The following is a 25,965-nucleotide window of genomic DNA, read 5'->3' on the forward strand; positions in this document are numbered from 1 at the left end:
CACTCAATGACTGCCAGAGTGTCTTGTCTGGTCTTTGCAAAAAGTTAAAGTCAATTAAACAGGGAGGAATTGTTCCTAGAATTATTGTAATAACTTCTTTCACCTTGCCCCATGGTTCAGCTAAATCAACGCCTTTGCCATTGGCAAGATGACAATTTGTGGTGACACAATTTGTACACGCACAACTTAAAACTACACAGCAGCTGGCTGAGTTATTAAATGGGATCATTAGACCAAATTAAAAGAATAGTTTTTCTTCTAACAGTACACCACAGATTTTTGCTAAAGTATTCTATAGTGCTACAAAATTGGGAGAGAAGACAACTGAATGTACTCCTCAGGTATGGAGAATACACCTTTGCCATCAAATTCTCTGCATTGTTGCATTTGGCTTTTACAAGACATGCTACACCAAAATGCTCTTTCTTCTTGGTGAGAACATTTCATTTGAGAAGACTAAGTGGAGCATACTTTGGCTGCAAGGGCTTATCCCACATTACCTCAGAGAACTACTGAGCTGAGCAGATGCATAACCACAGAGAGGATGAAAAGGGTGACCATTCTGCTAAAAAGGGATTGTGTGAAGAATTCCACACCTTATATATTTTTTGAACTTACACAGCCCTTTTTGCAGCCTTATTACTAAATGAAACAAAAACCCTGTATTGGCAAGCAGAGGTCAGCTCATCACCGTAATTCCACTACACTTCAATTAGGTCCTTGCTCTGCACACGACTATTCTCACCACCTGAAGCACAAGCTACAGTACCCTTTATCTATTAAGACAGCTTTAAGCAACAAAAGAATGGATATTGCAGAGCCTAGATTATTCTGCTCTATTGGCTTTTTGATTCCTTTCCCACAGTGAGGACTCTAGAAGTCTAACAGGACAATGACACTTCAAATCCTGCAGCACACAGACACAGCCCAAGGAGCCCACATGAAAGCTGTCATCCATTATTGTGCTGTCAGTCAAGGAACAAGACGACCTATGAGGCCACAAATTAGCCTCATTAACTCTTGTGTTTTTGTGACATTTCTGTTCTTAAGCACGCAATATGATTTGGTCTGTTAGCTCAGAGGTGTTAGAAAGCATTAAGAGAATTGGCAGCTTAGTTGCTGTTAACAAAGTTATTCTTTTGTCTCTGTTGAGCTACCAAAGGGGAAACTGTTCAAGCAGGTACTTTGGTAAAGCTCACTGACATCATACAAATGGTTTAAATGCTCAATTTGGGATTGCTCCATTCTGAGTGAGCAGAATTTAATCAGGTCTCCACAGCAAGCTAAAACTGCACTTTCCCAAACCACGGCACATTTTAATAACAAAGTACCCATTGTGTAACAAGGTACATGACCAAAGCCACCAAAATCTAGCTGGCCCAAAACACAGTGTTTCATAGAAGATACATACATTCACACATTCTAGCATTTACTATGAAGCTGCTGCTTGTTTCCAAAGGTGGTAGATTTCTACTCAGCCCCATTTTATAAGGTTGTATTAAAGAAACGTCTGTAAAACCATAAACGCTGTGTGACTGCAAACTCCTTCATGGACACAAAGCCTCCCAGGTCACGTTGTTCCAGAGCTGTTGCAATGGCAGGTTGTGGTCCAGTACCAAACCCCAAACAAGTTTTAGTCAAATCCCACCACATGCTTCCCAGACACACAATTTCTCTTGCAGGAGACCCTGCCCTACTGATACAGGAGTGTCTTGGGATGGATGAGTCTCTTGATCGCCACACTCACAGCCAAGAGAGCTGAATCCAGTGCCTGCCTGGCCTAGCGGACCCCAAGGCAGATGAGTCCTTTCTGATGACTGCACCTTCGCAAAGTTACCCAGCAAACTTCAGTGAGATCTGAGCACTCCTGTCACTGGCAAGACACAGACAAAAAGCCAGCACAGTATTTCCCTATCAGGTCACGTTAAATTAGTCTCTTACATGTATGATCTATGTTTAAATCCTTGTCTTTTTTACACAGAAGATGTAGGGACATCACCACCAATCTGCTAAGAACATTAAGGCTCCATTTAGGACACACTCAAACAGACACTCAATAGGACAGAGGGAGAGGATGCAACGGTACAGAGAACTACCAGAGATTCTTCGAGGCACCCTCTAATAGACAAATGGCGAGTAGCATCAGTGCAGCCAGCAGAACAGGACATCCCAGGAATGCTTTAGTCTTTTATCATGCTTTCTACATCCTTGTGTTAAGGCAACTTTTTCCAAAAAGCTTTCTAGTTATCACTGTTCTCCACAGTCAGAAGGACTCTTGAGAGCAACAGCTGAGATGGTCCCCTGTGTATGAGCTTTCAGTCCACACAGTGATTTCAAACGTGGCTTTCATCTTGCAGGTCCAATTCACTCCCATTGATTCAGCCCAACAAGTAGATAGCTATGTCTGTGAAATACCACAAGGGAGAGTGGCAAGATTTCTCAACCATAGCAATAGCAACCACAATACGTACTACATATTTACTCATGAAAAACTCTTGTTTTCCTTCAAATTTTTGTATTCTCTAATACAGAGCAAGTTAAACACAGAAACAAGCTACATGTGCATGGCTGCTCTGTCAGCTACTGTAATAGCCTCCCAAAGTAAATCCATTCTCCCACATATAGATGAATATGAGCAGGGTCACATTTGAGCTCATTCAGAGCAGGCAGCCAAGGAGAAAAATAGGATTGTGCACAGCTTCCCAAGACACTCTGAGTTCCTGTTGTTTAAGCAGGGGCTAGGCAGAACCATCAAGTCCCTCAGAGCACCCCTGTGCTTCAGACCAACACAGTCATATCAGATGAAAAATCAACTTTAATTATCAAACTCTCTTCTAATAGCTACCTGACCTTGAGTCCCACGTCATAGTAGGTGACAGGGAACCCAGAGGATAACGGCAGATAGACTTGGAAGGGCAGATGACTCATAGGCTCCCCTGTTACACTGGTCATCCGGAGGAATACAACAGCCCCAAGCCTCTCTATTTCTCCCATCTTGACTCCAGTTCACTCTTCTTCTGTGTATGTAAAGGCCAGTATTGCAGACTACTAGGAAGGTCTCTCAAGCATTAATTTATGGCCTCTCTTAACCGGGCTGGGAGACAGGGAAGGAAATACTCCCTTATATTACAGATAAGAAGCAAAACTGAATAGATGGTCTAGGCAGTAGGTGCCAAATGCTGTTTTGAGCAATGCTGTGAGGTCTCAAAAGAGAACTAATAAAGTATATACACTGAGAGATGCATACACAAGGCAGAGAATAGAAAACCCAGCAATAAGCAGAAAACCAGAGAACAAAGTCAGGGGAAAGATAAAGCAATGAGATTTGGCTTAAAACAGACCTGCCCACCCAAGGGAAAAAAAAAAAAAAAAAAAAAAAGTGGGGAGTCCCATGGAGCACTTCTACAGAGTAATGGGGGGGAGGTGGGAGGGAAACAGTCACAGCATGGTAAACTGAAAAATGGCTTTTAAAGAAAACAAAACAAACACTTCTGTATTTTAGTATGAAGAAAAAAATGCATCTTTTTTTTCCTCTTGCTTTTCTTTTTCAAAGGAAAAAAAAAAAGACTAAATTAAATGGAGATTTGGTATTATGGAAAAAAGACATTTTTTGCCAAAAAGTTAAAAGAAATTAACTGCATCTTTAAAAATAAGAGAACAGAAGTAGAATTCCAAAGGTACAATTTAGGTAACAAATATTAATGACAGGAAATGCTGCTGCTGTTAGTTCAAGAAAGTATAAGGTACTCAAGTAGCAGCAAGTAAGAATAAAAAGAGTTGGAAGTTTTTCCTCCCTTGGCATCGGACAAGACAAGGCATTCAAGCAACTTATTTTCATCCTTAGATTCATCCTCCATGCACACACACAAACACACATCACTGCTAGCAAGGCAACATGAAGGGAAATGCCTTGTCCCACCACTGCAGCCTTCCTGCTTGTCCCCACTCCTGGCTCAGCTCCTGCAGTGGCAAGCTGAGCAATGGCCTGAGAAATCACCATGCATCAGCAGAGCCCCATGAGACCAAGCCCAGTACCAGAGAAGCTGAGAATACAAATTCTTAATTCAAACAAAAGATCAGTTCAACTACATCAGATGACAGCCACCTCAGTGCACTCATCTGTGGATGGCCATATATGTCTGTAAATGTTGATGTCTTCACTATGGGGATTTTTAAAGTGAGATTTGTTTATTCATGCTCACATTCCTCTTATAGTCATGCCAACGATAAGCCATAGATTAAAGAAAGCTTTGCAGCTTCAAGTACTTCTTAGTAAGATATTCACTGTACAGTTCAATGGACAACTCCCTGATCTGAGCAACCACTATAAAGTATTCCCTAAGGGCATCCAAAAAAATTTTATTCAATCCGATGTCTAATTAGATATCCAAGGCTCTCTGATCTCTCAAAGGTCGCTTCATAAAGGTTTCACTCAAAACAAAGAATGTGATTTTAATACCTTTGGGGCTGACAACCAATAAATCTCTTAGCTGAAACCTAAACACTGTACAAGGAATCTAAAAGGTATCTGAAGGTAATGCAGATATTGCCCTATAACTAAAGCCAATGGAAATGGTCAGAACTCACTGTCCTTCAATTTGTTGCCATTCCCTGGATCAGGACACAGCTTAGCTACAAAACAGAGCATAAAGTACACTGGGAGTACAGCAGTACAGCCTTTAACAAGCACAACACTGCAGACATACAGGTGGGATCAAAGGGGCAGAAGGGATGTAAAGAGTCTTCAAAGTCACTTAGAAGATTCTGACACACTGTTCCTTTTAAAAGGAGTGAGGACTTCAAGACCCTTCACAACTTTGAAAAACTCAACCTAAAAATACTTTTGAAGCTGCTTTAGAGATTTTGCAGTTAGCTTCTGTCAAAAACTTCTGCTTGGTGCCTGGAGGGAAGCAGCCAGTACCTTCTGAGCGGTGGATGCACGTATGCTGGTTATCACTTAGAAAGAACCCTTCCTTACAGCGACATTCATAGCTCCCCACAGTGTTGACACAAACATGCTGGCAGCCACCATTGTTGAACATGCATTCATCTGTATCTGAAAGAGAGAGATAAAGAGAGAGATCAGCTTTGTACTAACGCCAATACACTCATATTGGCAGCAGCCGCTCAATATGCAGTACAGACAGCCATCTACTCAGCATGTAACCACCCGGGCAGCTTAGACACCCCAGGCTGGGCTGTTGTTGTTGTGCTGTCAACCCTTGGGAAAGTGTTTTTTTGCTGATGCTCTTCCTCTGTTTGCAGTTTGCCCAATCAGTCACAGGGCTCCCAAGAAAGGCTGGCCAACTAACTAGAGTTACCCCATTCTGAAGCAAAGGTGGAACAAGAAAAATACAAACCTCAGAATAAATTTAGCTTAAAACCTATCCCCTGATCCTTACTTTCACTCTAGCTAGAATGCACACATCACATCTGTTCTGATGGTCAGTTTGATTTATTATCCTCCTCCCTCAAATCTAGGTCATCACCACTTACCATCAAGGCTGCTGCTGTGTTGCCTGACTGCAGTCAAGGACAAGAGCAGAAGTTCTGGAAATAGTTTTAATGTTGATTTTGCAATATTCAGAACTTCAACAATACCAGAGGATATAGAAAGGCTCTGCTTGCAAGATAACCAAGAGAAACAAAGAGTAGAAAAACTTCAGCTAAGCCTCTGAACAACAGGATGCTCATCTCAACCTCCAGTTCGTTGGAATTTTACCCCTTAATAAGCACAGGTTCTTGTAACCATTACCAGCAAAGAATTTTCCTACCCTGATTTTCAGAAATGCCAATTTGAACAGGAAGTGAAAGTGCTCAGTCCCTTAAAAAACAGGACAAAACATTGCTGAGGCAAAGCACTGGTCTCATTTGCAGATTCATATGGAACATCATGTTTGCTCCCTATTCTGTTCATTGTTCCTGTGCTAATACTACAACATTTTTAATTTAACATTGTAGCATTTCTGGCATAAAACAGCTGTCTTCTTAAAAAAAAAAAAAAAAAAGAGAAAGAGAACGGCTTTTAGTAAGAAGCATAACATAGTATTACAACAGATTTGATTTCTACTGAAGGCAATGAGTAAGCCAACTGGATGCAAAAGAATGTGACCTGCTGTAGTAAAAAGAGCGGCTGACATATCTCCATCACAGAGATGCTGAATATTTTAGAGTTCTACAGTGATGTGAATGTGCAAACAATCATGAATAAACAGCCACCATGAGTCTTTAGTACTACAGATTTGAGCTCCAGCAGATGTTTGTCTTACAGACCTTGGAAAGCTTTCAAAAAAATCATCTCTTTCCAACAAGTAATTGTCTATTTGGCTTAAACCCAGGCACACAGCAGAGATCTTCAAAAATAAGGGTGAGAGGAGGGCAACCCTGGCGTGAACAAAGTAAATAAACAGATTAAGAGAAGATGTGATCCAATTTGCTGCATGCCAAAATATTTATTTAACGTTTACATCACATCTCAAAACTGGCAGGTCAATGGTAAAAACTTCATTGTATGTCAATGACATTTTATTCTGTTTTAAAAAGTCTGCCATGCAATACTGAGCAGCTTCCTAGTAACATGGCAGATGGTAGATTTTGGTTTAAGTTATGTTTAGGTCTTACTGATCACAAACAAGTCAGCTGAAACATGGTCTAGAGGGGCTACTGGATACAAGGAGAATACACCCTTTGGTGGCACTGTAAGAGGCAATGTGTTCCTTCACATTCAGCCCTTCGTGTTAACCTCAACTGAACTCCACTGTGTGTTTACACAAACGCACTAGAGAAAAATAAGATGGCCTTCCTATCATTTCAAAGTATCTGCAGATATTTTGCTTTCCTCTCTACTTTAGTGAAATACTTGGAACTTAGTGACTGCATCCTCTCCTCCACTTACACTGTAACAAAGTTAATCTGTGGGCACGCATCAGGTTCCCAGCCGGTAAAACCCAACACAATCCCACTGGAGGCTCCAGAACTTTTCTGATTTGTCCCAGCAGAAGATACAGCCCAGGGATGCCACGCACTAGCGGGAAATACCCCAGCCAAGCTAACTACAAACTTAAAATCATGCTGTGAGAGCAACTTTTCCTCTGACTGACATGGGCATGGAAGCCTGCCCAGGCACATCCACACTTAAGAGCAGCAGAAGAGAAAAACTGAGCCATCTCTGAAAAAGTAAATGGGACAGGTACCACAGTGAAGGGCAGAGCCATACAGGGTACCCAGCGTGGGTCCTGGAAGCAGGACAGCTTCATCAACATGAGGCTCTGTCCTAGGGAAATAACACCAGCAGCATACCACACTGCCAACAGGCTGGCAACGCATGCATTTCTGTACACTGCTGCACTGCGTGCTGAAGCATACTATCACAGTAAAACCACAAGGTCTTGTTACCCATTTTTAAAGATTTTCACCTGCTGGTGCACAAAAAGAAGGAAACTATCAAGGTCTTAAGTAAAGAAAAGAGGGTGAGAGAGAGTGTGTGCATGCAGGGTCAAGGGAGTGTTATCAGGACTGAACACGTTTCCAGAGCTGCGTACTTGGCTTCCCACTCACCACCTGGGGAAACTCCAGCATTTGGCTCAGTCCCTCTGTACTTCAGTGGCCTTTATGATACACAACTACCGCACACTCCTAATTGTCCTTTCCTTACAGCTTGCACGTCAGGAAGTACCCAGACACAGTAAGAGTGAGAAGCCCACACATTATAGGTGTATGGTAGAGATTTCTAAGCCCAGAAACACAACCTGAGAACTGATCCTAAACTAACTTTGGAACAGAAGAGACAATGATAGCACATGTTCTTTTACATAAATCCATTTAGTGTAATAATAGATGGCACTTCACACATTTTAACCCAAAGCACTTAACAGAAACGTAGCATAATTATCCTCCTCATTCGCAGAGGGAGAAAGAACCACACTGGGATGGTACATCAGTACCTGGAATTCCTTAGTCCCACATGTAACATTCTTCTCTCGCTGAGCTGATTCAGCCCAACAGATCGCCATGCATTTCCCATGGATGTAGTTAAAGGGTTATGTTAGCATCACCACTCACAATGTTCATGAACACACTTCTTACCCAGGCAGTTGTGGCCATCGTGAGCCAACATAAAGCCATCATAGCAAGTACAGCGGTAATTTCCTGGTATGTTGAAACACTCGTGGACACAGCCTCCATTGAAGTCATTATCACATTCATCAATGTCTAAGGAATAAAGCAAAAGTCAGTATGATGGATGCTTGCTTGAGTGTTATAGACAGTTAGAGATGTGACTGTGTAAATGTGAGCAGCAACTGCTGTCTGAAATCATCATTGTCTTGCAAATAGACTATACTTAACACATTACTTGCTGAATGTTTCTAAAGAGTGACAAAATGCCCGGAGATTCCCGTGTAGCTTTACCTTATAGTTTTTAAGGCTGCTGGTTAAACAACAAACTAATTATTAGACCAATTGATGTTACTAGGTGAAAAGTTATGCAATCTGTTTGGCTTTGATTTTGTAAACAAGTAGTAAATCAGGTGATGGAACAATTACTAATTTGACTTAAAAATCATCCTTCATATTCTAAGTCATTATTTTTAATGGCACTGTCTTCTTAGAAATACCTCATGCTGACACAGGCAGAGCATAGCATTTCCATCACTTTACCTTCACATTTCTTCCCTTCGCCAGTGTAACCCACTTTACACATGCACTTGTACAGCTTCGGGGTGTTTTGACAAATAGCATCTGCGTGGCAGTCATCAAGCCCCAGGGCACATTCATCCACATCTGTGGAAAGACAAGATTCAGAAGGGATGTCAGAAGGTGGAGAACAGGGCAGCTCCCCGGTACACATCACTGACGAGATGACGTAAGGCTGAGCGCCTGTTTGTGGTGCGTGTGCACGTATTGTATGTATTTGTCAGTCAGGATAGAAACCTGCAGAGACTGTATCTGAACTTAAATTTGCATAACGCTCTACCTGCATATAGATGTATTTGTATGCAATTCAGGTAAGCTTGTGTTAAGCTTTTGTACCCACTTACAACTACATCCAAAATAACCTATTATGGGCTAGATACTCCATGAGATTTAGCTAACAGTTTTACAGAGATTCATTAGAGACTATTAATCTTTCTGGTCAACAAAAAACAGTTATTGAAAGAGTTCTTGATTGCATCCGTGACATCCCCCTCAGGAAGCCCAATGATATTTAAACTAACAAGGGGAGTTTACAGAAATGTACTTTCAAAGTCACCACCAACACATTAAAAGGCTGACTTACCAGTAAACAGCTGTATAATTTATAAATAATGCCAATTTTTTTTTTATACAAGAATAGTATCTGGTGAGCAGCAATGCCAAATCACCTGGCCAGCCATCACAAAGCACAGCATACTGAAGCAAAATATCCAGGTAGAAACTTCAGAGCAGAGGAAATGAGGAGAAAGGGAAACACCAACAGGAGGAAGCCCTGGAGACAAAGAAGTGTAGACAGAAGAAGAAGAAAAGTTATGGGCAGCAGAAGACATCAGCAGAAGAGAATTCAAACACAGAAACAAGAAGATTTCCAGCAACAGGCTAAAAGGAAGAATTGCAGAAGCAGCACCCCACATAGGTACAAAAAGTGACTCCTAAAATAACAGGAGGAATTGCAGGAGTATCAGCAGAAGGTGACTACTTAAATAGTCAGCCACTTTTTATAGCGGGGATCACTTTCTAACGGGGAATTTCAGCCAGCACCTCTCCCATTTACAATTATAGCATTCATCTTTTTTTTTTTTTTTCTTTTTTTTTTTCCCCAATCACAAAATACGCCTGTAGGTACTGCAGCCATTGCCAACTTCAGAAAGTATTCATGTAGTTTTAACTCCTAATGGCGTTTGGCAGCAGGAAACAAGGTAAAGAGCCAGTGCTACAGCAGCAGCGCTCTCCTGGCTCTCAGGTGCACACAGAACCAGTAACAGCGATGGGGTCCTCAGGTACCACCTCCAGAAAGCAAGGGGAAGGTGGAAAACAGCTGGAGAGTGCGGCAGAATCAGCTTCCTCTCAAAGCAGAAAAGTCAAGCCACTAAAAAACAGGGGAAGCAGTGAATTGGGGGAGCAAGTCATGCAAGGAAGGGTGCAGGGAATTGCTGAGGGGCATCCAGGTAGTGGGATTCAGGTAGATGGGTCAGGAGGAAAGGATGGGTGGGGAAGGAAAGACAGCAGGCAGAATGAAGCACCAGCTGCATGCACTGGCTGCGTACCCCCGCAGGGTAAGCTCCCCCCTTCCCAGCCCGGGCCAGGGAGGCCAGGGGACACACCTGCCCCGGCAAGGCGGGTCCCAAAAACACACACCAGGGAGGGGGCTTCTTCCAAAGCTATGGCACAGAGACGTCAACTAGATCTCATGCCAGCGGCAAAACGGCCGTTCTGCTATTTTATTTTTACACTGATCCTCTGTGGTCTACAGCGCGCAGGGAAGAGCAGCAGCAAGAAACCCCAGCCTTAATGCATACAGAGGCAGGGAGAAGAGGGCTAGAAAAAAATCACTGGGCACAGGAAGCGAGATTTCCTCATGTAATGACAGCAGCCTGAGCTGAAGAGAGACCCTGGAGGAGGGAGACTGTGAGCAAACATCCCAGCCTTAAACTTGGCAGCAAAGCGGACGCGGAGGAGGCTGCAGGAAGAATTATTGGGCTTATTCCTCGGCGACCGAAGGCAGATTAAGCTGTGACATACGCAGACTTTACTTCCCCGCTCCTTCGGCACAGGTGAGACATCAACCAGGCGCCCTGCCCTCGGGGTCAGCCCTGCTCCCCGGCCGGACCGCCGGGAAACCGGCATCTGGAAGTCACCGGCGGTGCCTGCAGCGCCCCGCCGGGAGCGACGCCCCCGCTCCGCTCACGGTCCCCCGCTCGCCCACCGACGGCCGCACCTCACCCCACCTCGGTAACGGCCGCCGCGCGCCAACGGCCGCGCCTCACCCCGGTAACGGCCGCCGCTCGCCAACGGCCTCGCCCGCCCGCCCGCCCCGGGTGCCGGCCCCCGGCAGCGACGGCCGGGCGCCCCGAGGGGAAAGCCGCCCGCCGGGGCGCCGGGACCGCCAGGTGCCCCGCGGGGGGAGCCGCTGTCCAGGGCTGAAGGCGAGGCGGCGGCGCGGCACTCACCGGGCAGGGCCAGGGCGGCGGCGGCGCCCGGCGCGGGCAGCAGCAGGAGCAGCAGTGGCAGCGCCCGCGGCCCCGCCGCGCCGCGGCGGCCGCCGGACCCCATCGATGGCGCTGCGGCGGCGGCTTCGCTGCTGCTGCCGCCGCCGGGCGGGAGGAGGCGGCGGAGGGCGGTGTCTGCGGGCGGCCGGCCCGCCTCGCACTGACAGCGGGCGCGGGGCGGCGAGGGCTGGGCGGGCCTCCCCTGCCCGGGCCTCCCTGCCCTCCCCGCGGGCCGCCCGCCGGCACCCGGCGGCGGCGAGCGCACCCCCCTGCGCGAACCGCCCCGTCCCACATGCAAACCCTCCGTCAGCCGCACCAGTGCACCCACCCGCGGCACCAGCCTTCAAACACCTGCACAACACCCTAAACACAGGTGTCCCGGGGAGCCGACGCTTCCTGAAGGTACATAAAATACCTCACACGCAGACCGCGGGTGCCAGCGGCAAGTGTATTGGAACCGGTGCTCCCCGTTCTGGAGCGGCCCATAAAACGGTCTCTTTCTAGTAGAGACAAGCCCCTGCAAAGATCCTGTATGACTGCACCCTGTCACAACCCATAGATACACAACTCACTCGAGTCTTGCTTGTGTTTCTTCAAAAATACAGTATTACAATTTTTACCAAGTAATTACACCCCACTGCAGCGCGTGAAGTCCCCGTCTGAAGGCCGTACCAGAGCCCACAATATCACACCACCACCCCTGGCCCCATCCCACCTCCTTTCCCAGACAGGGATTTCTCACAGCTGTCCTTCCCTTGGCAGGTAAAAGTGGCCTATCCATTATCCACTGAAATGATAAGTTCCTAAATGTTGTTTGACCTTTTACGGTGCAAGCGAAAGCAGGCAGTATTCTTTTCCACCCCTCCCTCCCATCCCCATTTCGCTGCCTTTTCTCTTTTGTTTTGTTCTGTGAGAAATACCACGCTATTTCTAGTTGTAAGGGTGGTTTATACACATTAGTAAATCTTCAGAGTGAAACTTTCCCTCAGTCTTTGTCTTTGTTTCCTTAATGGTAGCTATAAATTACCACTTTCCTTTCTCACTGGAGCATCAGGCTTCATTGCTTTTGAAATGATCAAAGTTATTCTCTTCTAAAATCCAATGAGAAACAACCTATTGTATCTCCTGGATGGTTTCAGTCTTAGTCAAGCTCATCTATAAATGCATAAAGCTGCTCATTAAACACTCCAAGGATTCTCCAGCCCCGCACCATACCCCAGGCCTCCCCCACCAACAGAAAGTAATAAATGATTGAAGACTTTCTCCACAGTTTCCATGCTCTCACGAATAAACAGTCATACTTACAATGGGAATTCCCACATCCACTCACCTCTCATCTGGGGATATCAGTCACGGTGTCTCTACAAACAATTCTCCCAAATGCACAGAGAAGCCATCTCCCATTGCGGCACGTCACTACAAGCTACCTTACAGAAAAGCTGTTACATATTTCAGGCACTTTCCAGTCAAGGCCCTCAATGAACTTGACCAATATTAATTTAATTAAAATTCAGCACAAGATTTGACGAAAGACATAAAATCTACATATGAAGAGTGTGGCAGAAAAACCAGTAAGAGACACTGAGGAGAAGAGCCATATCCCCAAACAACTAAAGCTTTCTGAGACATGGTAAAAGCAAAGCATCTTATTTACTTCTGTAAACTAAAATATAAAGTGACACATAAATATTTGGGAATGTCTGAGTTAGATCAAAAGATCTCAACACAGCTTGGAAAACAAACAGGAACAATATTAAATTTGTCTTAGTTAATTAAACCATTTCTTACACATAAATCCCAAAGTGCTTTGTGAAGGATCCTAGCTATTATTTCACCTATAATACTCATTTGTTTATGATGATGAATTGCCACTAAAATATCTCTTTAAAGACACAAACCAGACAGAAGATCAGACCTCAACTCGGACGTCTTTCTGTAGCCTTCTTAACTATTTCTATTCAACTGTAGAGTCAAAGTGACAGATGACCGCACTGGGTACCAAAATCTTCACTGGGAGAGAGAAGCCAGAAAAATTCTTAAGACTCAGCTTCAGCAATAAGTTAAGTATGATGAAAGAAAAACAAACATACCAGGGGCAGTTCAACAGGAAGAGATCCCAAATAGCACCGTTTGGGTTTTTTTCAGCAATTAAAAAATAAAATAAAGTCAGAAAGTTTTAGGGAGGACAATAGCTACTGGTAAATACCTGCAAGAAGTGTATGCAAACGGAATATTTTCATACATTATGCATACTGATCCTAAAACCAAGAGCAAAGTTTTTGCTCTTCTAGACACTATACAGCATTTTAGTCTTGAACTAAATTTTCTCAGTATTGTGTGGACCAGAGTCCCATTCAGTTATGTTTCACAGATGTTTTGGCAAGAGAGAGGTTTGGCTGTTTTATGTTTGGAGACAGGCTGCACATCAGAAAACTTGTCTGCTTTTTCCAATTGTACCAATGTGTGTGCTCCCTTACAATCTTGCAAAACCTAGAACTTCTTCCCGCTAACACTGTCTGATCTCTTTGGACTGCCAGGAGCACAACAGTGCTACTAACACTATCTGCTGCTCCAAAGGAACTCTTCTATACAGACAAGATCCCCAATTCCCCCCTGCCCTCCACTTTAAGTTGCCCCACGTTCAGACATCGAGACTAAGCTGCCACAGAGCAGTTCGATGTAAAAACCGCTCTAGAAATTCTGTACCTCATCTCCTGAGTAGAGTCAAATACTTTTGTCTGAAAATTTGGGAAAAAAACTACTTTATGCTTTATAATCCTTGTTAAATTTTATTTTTTTAATGATAAGCAAACATTATTTGAAGACATCTAGATTGCCATTTAATTTGTACTTTAATGTAGTCGGAAGCAGTGGGTCTGCTTCATACCGACCCAAAATTTAGCACGACTGAGCGAGCACAATGAGTGCTTGTGACAGAAGCTGAAAACAACTGGGGGCGGGGGGTGGGAGATGCCAGAACAAAAAAAGGGAAAGGGGTAGACAGTCAGGTGAGGAAATACTTTCAAATATTTAATTATTCCAAAGCTTTTCACACACATAATATCTCAGAGCTGTAGTTTCAAGTCTTACTCATCTCCGGATGTATACTGGGTTTTGAACAATTGTTTTTCTTTGAAATGAATCAAACTTTTGCACTTACGCTTTCCATCTTAGCATCCAAGGGTTTTCTGAGCTACCAAATAGGTTGCTGAGTTCTACATAAAATAACACATCTTCAGTAATCAGCATTCGGTTTTGCAGTTTAACAGTGGCTTTCACTGGGAGCAGGACCTGCACATGGCTTATCTCAAACAATGAGGAAATCGGGGGTTCCTCTGGTCACAAGGAGTCTAAAAGACCCTCTCACATAATTTATACTCCTTATCTAAGTCTTTTTATGCCACCGGTAGAAAAACTTCCCTGAAACAAACATCAGATCCATCAGTGATATTTTAAATGTTGTAGGATCTGTATCTTAAACCGCCACTGTCACTGAAGAAGAACAGTTCCTGTTTATTGCAGGACTGAATACAGTATGTTCTATTAACAAATATACCTCTTTGAGTTAATAGGGGAAAAAAAGGAGACTTTTTTCTATGTGAAATAACTTTTAGACAAAGATCTGCTTGGTGCAGCTCTCTGACATTTGTACTCGGCAAGAACTTTCCAAGTCATCACAACAACAAATCATAACACAAGCACATTTCTCGACCCACATGTTTGGACCAGTTAGTCAACAGATAATCATTGCCTAGCACTCAAACTCTCCTCACCAATAGACATTAATAAGCATCACCTTCTATAAAACTGCCTCAGACCTGACATTTGCAAAAGCGCTGTGAACCCAGCAGTTGCACCACACACTTTGCTCACCAAGGCCCCTGTTCTTTTTGTTCCTTCCCCTTGCAGGAAGTCTGAAAGATTTGAGGCCACTTGTGATGAAGTGAATGTGTTTCTGAAGCTGTGCTTACCTCACAGCTCCATCCAGGCCTGCCCCACATCCATCCTCATAGTGCCCTGCAGAGGAATTAGAAGCAGCAGGTGTAATAAGCCTAGGGAATCGAGATGGTCTCAGTTTCCAAGAGAGGCAGGTTTGGCATTTCACACAAGCATGGCACGCCTGGCAGCAGGTACCAAGCTCATGACTGCACCCCCCCTGCCCCACCTTGTCCAAGGCTCAGGCCACCAGCACCACCTCATCAGAGCATGGGGCAGGCCGAGTCCACCCTCTCAGCATCTCCCCCAGCGAGCCCACGGGATGACACCATCAGTTGTTAGTTGTCAGAAAGACTGATGTGGTTCCCCCAGGAGAGATCTTAACACTTTTTATTTAGCTTTGTTTAAAAAAATCCTCCACCACAGACCAGGGTGTATGTGGCGGGAGAAGCAGAGAGAGGTGACGGAAGCAGAGATACCTCCAAATAATGACCAAACTCCTTCCCTTCTGCCTTTTCCCTGATGGTATAAAACATCCAATGATGACCTTGTACAGTTTAACACAGAGTGAACCCCAGCCACTTCAGAATAGTCCTAACTTGAACCACTGTTCCCAGGCTGAGAAAATTACCTTCTGTATTTGTCAGCTTCAAAACAGAAATTTGTCAACGCAGAAATTAGCCATTGCTAACATGCAGGTCAGAAGTACAAGCAAGTCTCTCTGGCTATAGCTGACGAAAGAGCAGGCAGCTCCCTACAACACAGGAAAAACAGTGCACCTGACGGATGAGCTCTGTTCTGCAGATGCTAGGCTACTAAGGAATGGCAGAAACCATACAACATGGGGGAAGTGGCATTCAGCCTTCTTACCTGCTCCTGCCATTGTACGTGGGGAGGAACCGCAGAATCAGAGTGACTGAGGTTGGAAGGGACCTTTGGAGGTCATCTTGTCCAACCCCCCTGCTCAAGCAGGGATGTCCTGGAGAGTGCATTTTGGATGAAGCAGGAGATGAAAGTGAGTAAGACTGACTTGGTCTCCCTGCTTCTCATACAATTGACACATAGAACTGTCAGGACATAGGCAGCAGAAAAGTTACAAAAGCATAACCACAAATGAGTTGCGCTCACATTTGTTTACTACTCTACTCAAATCTAAAAACTAGATTTAATATACAGTAAGGCAGACAAAACCAATTTCAAGGTGAGATAAGCAGAGCAGTATCTAATGAACGAAGATTATACAGGGCTCCACTACATCGGTATGTACATCAAATCGTTCAAAAAGTGAATGAATGGAGAGGGAAGGAACCATACTTTTGCCTCTGTGCCAGTAAAACCCCTCCACCCAACAATTCCTCCTCCAGGACTATCTGTCAAGCTAGATCTTACCCTGGACAAAGAAAGGGGGGGGAAAAAAAAAGTAGGAAACAGGCAATACAGGCAATAATGCTTGGGCACACACATGTGCCACAGATGTTGTCAGAGACTGAAATGGAAGACAGTGCTATTTTCTCACTTAACCTTATATTTGAAGCATCAGATAGTTACATTTTCAACAATTGGAGTGGATCCATGGATCCTCTCACATAAAGAGAAAGGTTGAGTACACAGTACATTGAGGTGATTAATTGTATTTTTCAGAACATAAAATTTGGAGACCTCCACCAAATTTGGTTATTGGGATCAAAAGTTTTTCTAAGGTAGGAAAAAAGCTAATATAAATGGCAGCACATATGTGTGTGTGTACTCACAGCTACTTTCCAAGATCTGCATTAGTCCCTTTGCCTTCCTGTTCTCCCCATGCCCTGATTACTGAGTAGGCATCTCTTCCACTGGTGGCAGTCTGACCGACGACTGCTTGCAAGAAGGCTACACTGGTGCTGGGAGGGAGGCAGGCATTTAGTTGAACAGATCAGATACAAAACTGTACAAAAAACATCTCCTGAAATCAGACACTAAAATGTCACACATACCTGCAGTCAGGCAAAGAAGAAAAGATGATTAGCCAAATTGTAATAACAGGCTTTTGAAAATAGCACATTAATTCTATTTCTCATGTTAGAAGACAAATTTTATTGCAATTCAGCAAATGAGCTACACCTGTAAAACTGGTTTGTATATCCAATTCACATTTAATGTCCAATGGATTGAAATGTCACAGGAAAAATAAAAAAGGAAAAACAGTACCTGGTTTTGTCATTATAATGTAAACTTCAATGCCCGCCCTTAAAAAAAACAAGCCAGTGATTTCCCCACGTAGTAAAATATATAGTTTATAAGGTATTGATGCTTTATCTTAGTTTAACAGCCAATCTCTAGGTATAAAGAACTACAAAGATGTGAAGTACATGTACAATATCTTCAAGTATTTTCAAGTATCCTATAGTATCTTGCACTATGGACAAAAATCATTTGACAGTATACAGAAAAAGTTAACTCTGAATAGTTTCACTGCAGAAACCTTAACATATTAATGAATTCAAAACACATCAAAAATATGGATCATCCAGCTAGTAGGTCCCATGTGAACAATTTGAAAAATACTCTTCATAATGGAAAAAGTTGTGGAATAGTCTTCAGTTCATGAATATGTTTTCAGCTACAGAATGTCAGATGGTTAAGTTTATGGCAGGTAAAGGCTATTTTTTGTATAAACTTATCGTCATAGTATTTCGTTACATTTAAAACAAGTTCTTATTAATTCGCATTTTCTTTTTATATAAAGTATCATTGTATCAAGTCTGACAGCATTAATCAAAGAAGCATAAATAATTGACAGGTGATAGCCTGGGTTTTTTCCTCAAATCAGGTATCAGCCTGTAAACATATTTGGCCAATTTAGCACTGTATATTTACTGCATTATGAACTACTTATATTTTATCATTATATTTCTCTTTACAGAATGCATGTCTGCTGTTAAAAAAAACATTATCTTTTCCCATTAACTGTTACAAAAAAAACCCCACAGAAAAACAGCACAGCCACATTAACCTGCACCTACCAAACCTGCTCCCCTATTTTAGAAAAGTAATAGGAAAAAAAAAAAGGTTACAATTGCATTATTCTATAGCTCATTTCTGAACAAAAAATGCAATGCAATGCAAAAAATGCATTTCCCTTTTAAAAAGGGAAATGGATTTTACAAAGCTCTAGTTGAAGAGTAAAAGATGCCGACTACACCATTTGTTCTTACACAGAGTCATCCAGTTCAGCAGACTGGCATGGAAGGAGCAAATGCTGGATCCTAATGTTATTCTGTGGGACCAATGCTAGCTACATCAATGAAACAAGTAGGCTGGTTTGTGGTAAGCACTGAAGAGTGGTAGGGTTTATGGCTGCAACTACAGACTGAACTGTTCTTAGATATGCCAGGCAAATCTCCTCCCAAAACCCTAGCACAGGCTGCCACAGAGCTATCTCAGTCTTCCTTGGTGGCCTCTGTATCCAACAAAACCTATGTTTTTTCTGCTGCATTTCAGAATCTTCTACTGCTCTTCAGTGAAGCAAATCCTTCCAGAATCAGAAATCCATACCAAAAAGTGCTTTGAATCCTACTGGGATTAAGCATAGTTGCCCCTGTGAGATAAGCAAAAAGGGTCTATCACAAAGTGGTCTTCCCTGTGAAAATAAACTGACTGAGGAGCTGAGAAGATGACCTCTGCATCTTCCTTTTGCATCTGGACAGCTTGCACAACAGGGTGCTGTCACTGAGGGACAGCTCCATCCTCACGTGCTAGCCAAAGAACTCACCACCTGGGAACCAGCAAACCCCAGCTTGTGTCCACCCCAGGTATCGCTAACTGTCGTAATGAGGCCAAAAAGATCCACGCCAAAGCAAGCCATTAAACCAATGGTATCATGCCACACGAGGTGAACTTGTGTAAAGAAAGGGGGGGGGGGAGGAAAAAACCGACCTTAATTCAGGGTTAATTACCTCATGCAAGATAAAATTAATCCATACTTAATACTATGAGAGATATGGTTTTAACAGGATCAACTAATCTGTTACAGTCAAAATAATTAATCCAACACTTTTCTTACATAGACCCTCTGAAATACACAGGCCTAGTAAAGTTGTCTTAAATATAGCTGAAAGTACTGTAAAAATTTTTTTTTTGCTATTATTAATACATAAACAAGCAATTTGGGGCAAGCGTGTAAAGATTATCTCAACATATTAAGTTGAATATGTGAAATTCTTAGAATAAAGTACATCTATTTTGTTTTTGCCCTTCCAAAGATGGGAAAAAAAATGAACAAAACCAAACCTGCACACACAAAGTACTTCTGTGAAATGCTCCTGTAAGCTCCAGACTGTGAAAGAATTCATACCCACCCAGCACGAGGAGTGGCTTGGACATTGCCCTTGCATCTTCCTAATGCTACTGTGAAATCAAAAAAGAATCTTGCTCTGATAAGTAGTGACAAAGGAACTTCTCAGTTTAATAATGAAATAAATAGGACAAAAGTAAAAATAGTCAAAAATTTAATACATGTGCTATACTTATAAATTATGGAAATAAAAATATCACAAGATGTGACTAAGCTGTAGGTAAAGAAAAGGTGCTACAACATTATATGAACCAAAAAACTTGGACTCTGCTTCTCAAAAGAGAGACAATACTGAGATAAGTTTATACAGTGGAGACCTCTTAAATACATAGCCCTGAATTTCTGTACAGTAATTTGTGATGCTGATAAATCAGCCTGTTCTTAAGTCACATAAAAATCTCTTTGAAATGAATATCAGAGGATTCAAATGAACAGAGGTGCCTTTAGGCATTTGCCAAGTTCCAGATCTCCAATAAATTAAGCTTTCAAAATATTTGTGTTTTATTGCTAAAGTGGACTAAAGCTTTCTCTGCTAAAAACAAAAGCATCCCAAATGAAGCAGACTGTGACAACAGGACCCGAGACATATTCATTCAGAAGGAAAAGAAAAAACCTTACTACTCGCTGTCTTTTCAGAAAAATTAAGAAATCCTTACATTTGTTAGTAAGGTATGGCATTATTATTTCGTGGGGGCATAAACATCTTTATTTAGTCATCTGGCATTTGGGGAACTCATGTCCCTCTTTATTAGCAGTTAAGAGAATTACCAGCAGCAACCAGATACCGCACTTCAAAAGGCTGGTTCAAGTGGAAATATTTGTGTTGTGAACCATTATTTCAGGTTTTTCATTTAAGTGGGCTGCACTGTAAATTCTGAATTGCAACATAATATAGCCAGTTATCATAGAAGATTTTTTTTTAAAGACAAGCTTACAAAACACAATGATAGGTTAAATAAATAAAAAACATCAGTTAAAAAACACGCTTAATTTCTTCTGTGCAATTGCGTACCAATATGAAAAATATTACTTTGATCTCTGCACATTTCACGGTTCAGTCTCCTGGATTTCACTAAAAATAATACTGACAACAAAAATAAAGGAAAAAATGATTTGTTGACAAATCAGTACTTTTGGAGCTATTAAAAAAAGCACACATCAGATTTGTAGTTCCTTTGCAGCAGAACATGACCCGATACGTTAAAAATCAAACATTGGTAATAATGTTAATATATAAAATATTAGTTTAAAAACTATAGAATGACCTTCTCAGCAGAAATGGAGTGTATACATTGGGGTCTATGACATACAGCATATCTGAAGGCAAGTTCACAGAATGCTGAAAGGCTCACTGCACATTTTCTATGACAAGGAAATACTGCAGCTTTAAAATAAGCTGCACAATACTCATCTCTATCTCTTTCACATGAAAGTGTGTAAAAAGCAAATCAGCAAATAAACTCTAAAATAGATTTATACCAAAATCCTCTTTTTTACATTGAGTTTACAGCTTCTATCCATTTGCCTGTACTATTTTTGGAGTTTCCTTCAAGAAAAGTCAAAGTTGCATTTTAGGGCCATGAACGAGTTCACGATACAATGTACTGGCAGACAGAACTTTTGCATACTAACGAGATTTGCTCCTTGTTGCTTTTTTTGTTTGTTTAAAGGTAGTTTTTCCTGTGGGACAAGGGGTCAAATGTCGATTCCTTTGACAAGAGATGCCTCCAGCGTAATGTTGAACTCCTGCAAGGTCTGCAGCACTCGAATCAAAGAATTCACAAGAGTATGATCCTTAATCAGTGCTATGTCTTCATACATCTGTGCTGTGATCGGGCAGTCCGCAAGCAGGGCAATCCAGTGATGCAGAAGGTGGTCTCTGACAAAGTGGCAATTTGCAATTTGGAAATAAAAATAAAGCCAAGTTAATTTCTCATTTTCACTGACATGATTTTTATTCTTTGCCTTCTAAACAGACCTACTATCTTCTCCGCATATTTTTTATAAGGTGGGGAAGGGGGAGTAACTGTCTGTGGAACTTGTTGAAGTAGGGAGTATCCATGAGAGAGATGTTTCTAGGCTTTCCACCCCTCACATCATGAGATATGGTTCACAGGATGCCTGGAAGTCCCAAGCAGGCCCAAAGTCACCAGCCTGCTCCATTGCCTTTGTGTCAAGAGGCTTCTAGATGGTCTCAGCTCCCCTCCTACCCATCTCCTACAATGAGCAGATGGAGGGTGGGGAATTCACCCAGCCATTAACTGGAGAGGCTTCACTAATGAATGGCTTTTCTATCTTCTGACCTTGCTAGCTGTACCTGAGAGGGAGGCTATTCACACCAGCCTACTACCTTTCTCTCTTGATTCAGCTGCTCAGCTCTTTGGGATACCCAGTTTTGTATCTCAGGTTTCCCACACTTCACATGCCTAAGAACTCAGTCAGGGCACGATTCGCCTGATCCTTCTTTAGTTGCATCAAAGATCTGTATAAGTAATAGTCAAACTGCACAACCCAGCAGTTGTGTGGTTTCATCTTACTAATATGCAACATCCTTTTCATTTTATTAAAGTATCAATAATAATAATAATAACAACAATAATAACAATAATAATAATAAAGAAGTTTCTTTATACCTGGCTCCAAGACACACCAGCATCTGAAACTTGCCATCCTTCCCAATGTTTCTAGGGGTGTTGTTGATAGCAGTGATAAAGCGACAGAAATTCCTGGCCCTTGTCTGCCAGTTCTCTTCTGGGACCATTTCATTCTGCTCAAGGGTCTCATAGTATGTTTGTGCTTTTTCTTAAAAGAATGGTGGGAGATAATGAAGTTTCATCAGTGCATATAGCAGTCCTAAAATACCTGAAATATCATTCTTCTGTGCTTGGAATAAAATAATTAGGCACTATGACCTTCAAATTTAGATGATTAAATTTAATATCACCTCAGTATAATGGTTCCCCCATAAGCATGCTTACAAATCCATAAGGCTATCTGATGCCCATATTGGACCGTTGGCAACTCAGCATGAGTTTCTACATCATGGAGGGGACAGTTAAAGTTGAAAGGCCTAGATTCAAAGCTCATCCATGAATTTCCTGAACGATTATTTCTAGACATTGTTTTTTTCTGTTTGATTCAGTCTTGTGTTCCCCATGTGTAAAACTTCCTTCCCTGTGAACAGTGCTAAACAGGTTCTAGTATCTACTGAATTTTGAGATGCTACAGTAAAATGATGATATAAAGAAAATGCCACCAAGATGCCTCCAAGGAGTATGCTGTTCACACCAGGGGAGACGCAGGGACAATGAAAAGGCACACAAATGGATATATTTCGAAGACACAAGCAGGCTCTGGTATGTCTTCCTCCCACTTACCTAAAAAGTCCCAAATAAAGACGTTTTTGAAGAGTCTCGGTGATTTAAATCCATGCTGAAACACTTGCTCAAGAGCTGAAACAAGTCCACTTTCTCCACACAGCAACAGTGTCAGACTGCCTCTCTGCCAAGCACACACAGAAAGCACACAGTTGTTATCTCAGTTTGGAAGCCTGGAACACAAAGTGTCTCATGTATCTATTACTGAAACCAGTTTTTAAACAAATAGATGCCCAAAGTTACAGTCTACTGACTAAACGGTGGCTCCAGACAGGATGGCCCAGTTCTCACAAGTCCTGAGCATTCAAAAATTTATTGACCTCTCCAAGAATGAGGCTGAAGAAAGCAGTCTCAGGGCCTCATTGTCATCAAATGAAGCCACCAAAAGGCCAAGACAAAGATCATGAGCACAATTTACCTATAGTAATAACCACTGTAGAGAAAATTAAGAAAATATTTTCCTCTTTTACTAAATAATAAAGATCACAGGTCCATTGTAGTAGGTGCCTCAGACTGTTTGCTCATCAACAAAAACAACATTCAATGCAATTTTCAAACCTCAGAAAAAAACCAAATTCTTCTTTAGAACATGATGGTAAATTCTATTTTGCAAAACCAGTGCATGACCACTTGAGATTATCATGTAAATGTGATCATCAACCAGAATTATACTATATGTGAATTTGCCATGCTATACTGAACTTAGAAAAGATAGGTGTGGTAGGAATGGGAGGACCTATTTGTAAAAAAATAATGATGTTCAAGAGTTATCCATACAGGAGTCAGCACTGCTCTACACCACTCCTGCTCACAAGGGCTGGATTTTGATGCTTTGACAGAGGCAGGCTTCTTAAGTTTGTTTCAGGAAATAACTACTGTGTCAGTTAAGATGATTACATGTATAATATTGAAGTATACCAGAGTCTTTGAGAGCAATTCTGCTTCACTTGTGGGGGGTGGGGTTTGGGTGGGGGTCTTTTGTTTCTTTAAAGTGGCCCATGGGTTTTCATGTTTTAAGTAGCAAAGATAATGCAAAACAGGCACGAAAAACCTATCCAGTACTCAATGTAGATGTAAAATATCAGTTAATCCAGAACAAACTAAACAGGAGGCTAAAAACTAAACACTCTTGACAGTGGTACAGGTAGAATCCTCAACAGAATTTGACTAACACCACAATTTCCAATAACAGAATGTTAACATTTAAATTAACAGAATGCTCCAGTTAGCAGCAAAATTGAGGTACTTGAGGATGTACTATTCCAACAGTGTAGTCTCAGTATCTCATTTTTGCTCCACTTTTTTCAAAACAGATTTTCAAATTTTCAAAATTTTCAAAACAGATGACTGTTCATTCAGTTTAGTTATTTCTGTTATATATTCTACAATGCTTACTAGTAAGAGTTTTAAGACAGGAGTGCCACTACACAGACAACACAGTTCCTCACCTCCTTCTCTGGCTTGTGGAAATGCTTGACAATACCATTGACAGCTTCACCAATAGCTTCTTGTATCTGACCAGTATTTAACTCTGAAAATAGAAAAATACATCCAGTCACTCTGTAACATCTTTAGAAATTGTACCTGTGCATAAGGGATAAGGCATACCACACACACAAAAAAAAAAAAAAAAAAAAGAGGAGCATGAACCAGTATAATGTATACTGTTAGTGAAAAGGTACTGAGCTGTGAGTAATAGAAATATAATTCTACTTTTATTTACTGTGGAGGAGGTAGAAATGGAGATGCTTTGGTTTTAATATCGAAGTTAACACCGTGGTGTTTCAACACAGTAACAGGTGGAAAGGTTCTTTACATATTATGTGCATTTTCAGACCAGGGCCCAAACCTAAGAAAACGAGATGTGCTTTGATTAGGACCACCAAATCTGGGCATCCTGGTAATACTTCCTGTGATAGTTTCACTGTAAACCCAAGCATGCTTGGGAGCAAAATAACCACCTGATTTATCAGGAATAAGACAACCCCAGAACAGTGATCTCAACAGAAAACTAAAGTCCATGAATAGAAACCGCTAGCAAGCTTTTTCATCCATGAAGGACAGATAAGAGACAGCACAGCAAATTTGTACCTTCCTCCATAGCATTCATTCCACAGGTGAAGGACAAGAATACAGAAAACACCACTAGGGCAGCTAAGCACTGAACCAGGAGTCCAGAGACATCTTCCTTCCATCCTTGGAGACTTTCAAAACTTGAGTAGATAGAAAAGGTTGCTCAGGATTGTAACTTGGAAGTTATCTGGACTTTGAGCAAAAGGTTGGGCTAAGTGAGTTTCATAGGTCCTCTCCAAGCTACAGTTCTAAAATACAAGAAAACCTACAGTTCTGTTTGCAAGCAGCTCTCCTCAGGTGACGATGCAGAACAGTACAAGACAAGACATCCCCCACCACTCACTTGGCTTATTGTTTGGCGATATAGTGACAAATCTTCTGATCATGCTTGGTGACTGCTGCAAAGGAGGGGTTCGGCACTGCCGCTCATCAACCTCAGTGTGGGAAGTCAGCAACTCTCCCACCAGGATCCTCTCTAAGCTGCCATCATCCATTCCCTTTCCAAGCCACCTTCCACAGGGAAACCTAAGAAAATAAAGGAGATATTTGGATCAAGTCCTTCAACCCAGATTCAATTCCATGCCAAAGACTTTCAACTGCAGTTGCATAAAACCCAAATTCTGCTAGTATAGTTATTAGAAATACTTCACTCATCTAGCAACAAACAAACAAATTCTTGGTTTTGGCTTTTGCCAGCAGAGGGAGCAAAATTAAAACAGCCTTTCAGTTCCAGGTTTGTGCTAAATATCACACTAGATGATCTGCAAAGCAAACAGTGGCGGATTTTGTCTTGTGTCCTATATGTAGCACATGATTTGAGGGCTGCAGAGGAAAAGAGATAGAAGGAGCAGGCCCACTACACACTACAGACAGGTGGTGAAATACAGCTATGCTTTCATTTAATACGTTACATAGCAGGCCAGCCACAAAAGAAACCTTAGTCATATACTTAAATGCCAAAACACCAATACATCTATTGAAATTGGGATATTAAATCAGACACTAGAAAGCACACGTGCTCACTTGCTCATTAGCACTTTCTATGAACCAATGTTGATGTCAG

At 42.1% G+C, this 25,965-nt stretch overlaps 2 protein-coding genes across 4 annotated transcripts in view; both read right to left on the reverse strand.

Annotated features, from left to right (window-relative positions):
- SCUBE2 (signal peptide, CUB domain and EGF like domain containing 2) overlaps positions 1-11,247 on the reverse strand; it is a gene marked incomplete at both ends in the record, with an annotated part of 42,121 nt that extends 30,874 nt beyond the window's left edge. Inside the window, 4 exons of the mRNA XM_082317234.1 lie at positions 4,922-5,056; positions 8,086-8,211; positions 8,659-8,781; positions 11,145-11,247. Of these exons, the coding sequence (XP_082173360.1) occupies positions 4,922-5,056; positions 8,086-8,211; positions 8,659-8,781; positions 11,145-11,247 (487 nt within the window). The remainder of the gene's footprint in view (positions 1-4,921; positions 5,057-8,085; positions 8,212-8,658; positions 8,782-11,144) is intronic.
- A 5,993-nt stretch (positions 11,248-17,240) lies between these two features.
- Positions 17,241-25,965, reverse strand: part of DENND5A (DENN domain containing 5A) — a 71,484-nt gene continuing 62,759 nt past the window's right edge. For 2 of the 3 annotated variants that reach the window (XM_082317587.1, XM_082317586.1), the window contains 5 exons: positions 25,246-25,427; positions 24,278-24,360; positions 22,830-22,953; positions 22,086-22,254; positions 17,242-21,331 (listed from right to left, as the gene is read on the reverse strand). In XM_082317587.1, the coding sequence (XP_082173713.1) occupies positions 21,148-21,331; positions 22,086-22,254; positions 22,830-22,953; positions 24,278-24,360; positions 25,246-25,427 (742 nt within the window). In that variant the 3' untranslated portion in view covers positions 17,242-21,147. Of the gene's footprint in view, positions 21,332-22,085; positions 22,255-22,829; positions 22,954-24,277; positions 24,361-25,245; positions 25,428-25,965 lie in introns of all 3 variants that reach the window. The other variant, XM_082317588.1, reaches the window with a different exon arrangement.

Source organism: Platalea leucorodia, assembly GCF_965183815.1.
Source record: "Platalea leucorodia genome assembly, chromosome: 7".
NCBI classification, from domain to species: domain Eukaryota; kingdom Metazoa; phylum Chordata; class Aves; order Pelecaniformes; family Threskiornithidae; genus Platalea; species Platalea leucorodia.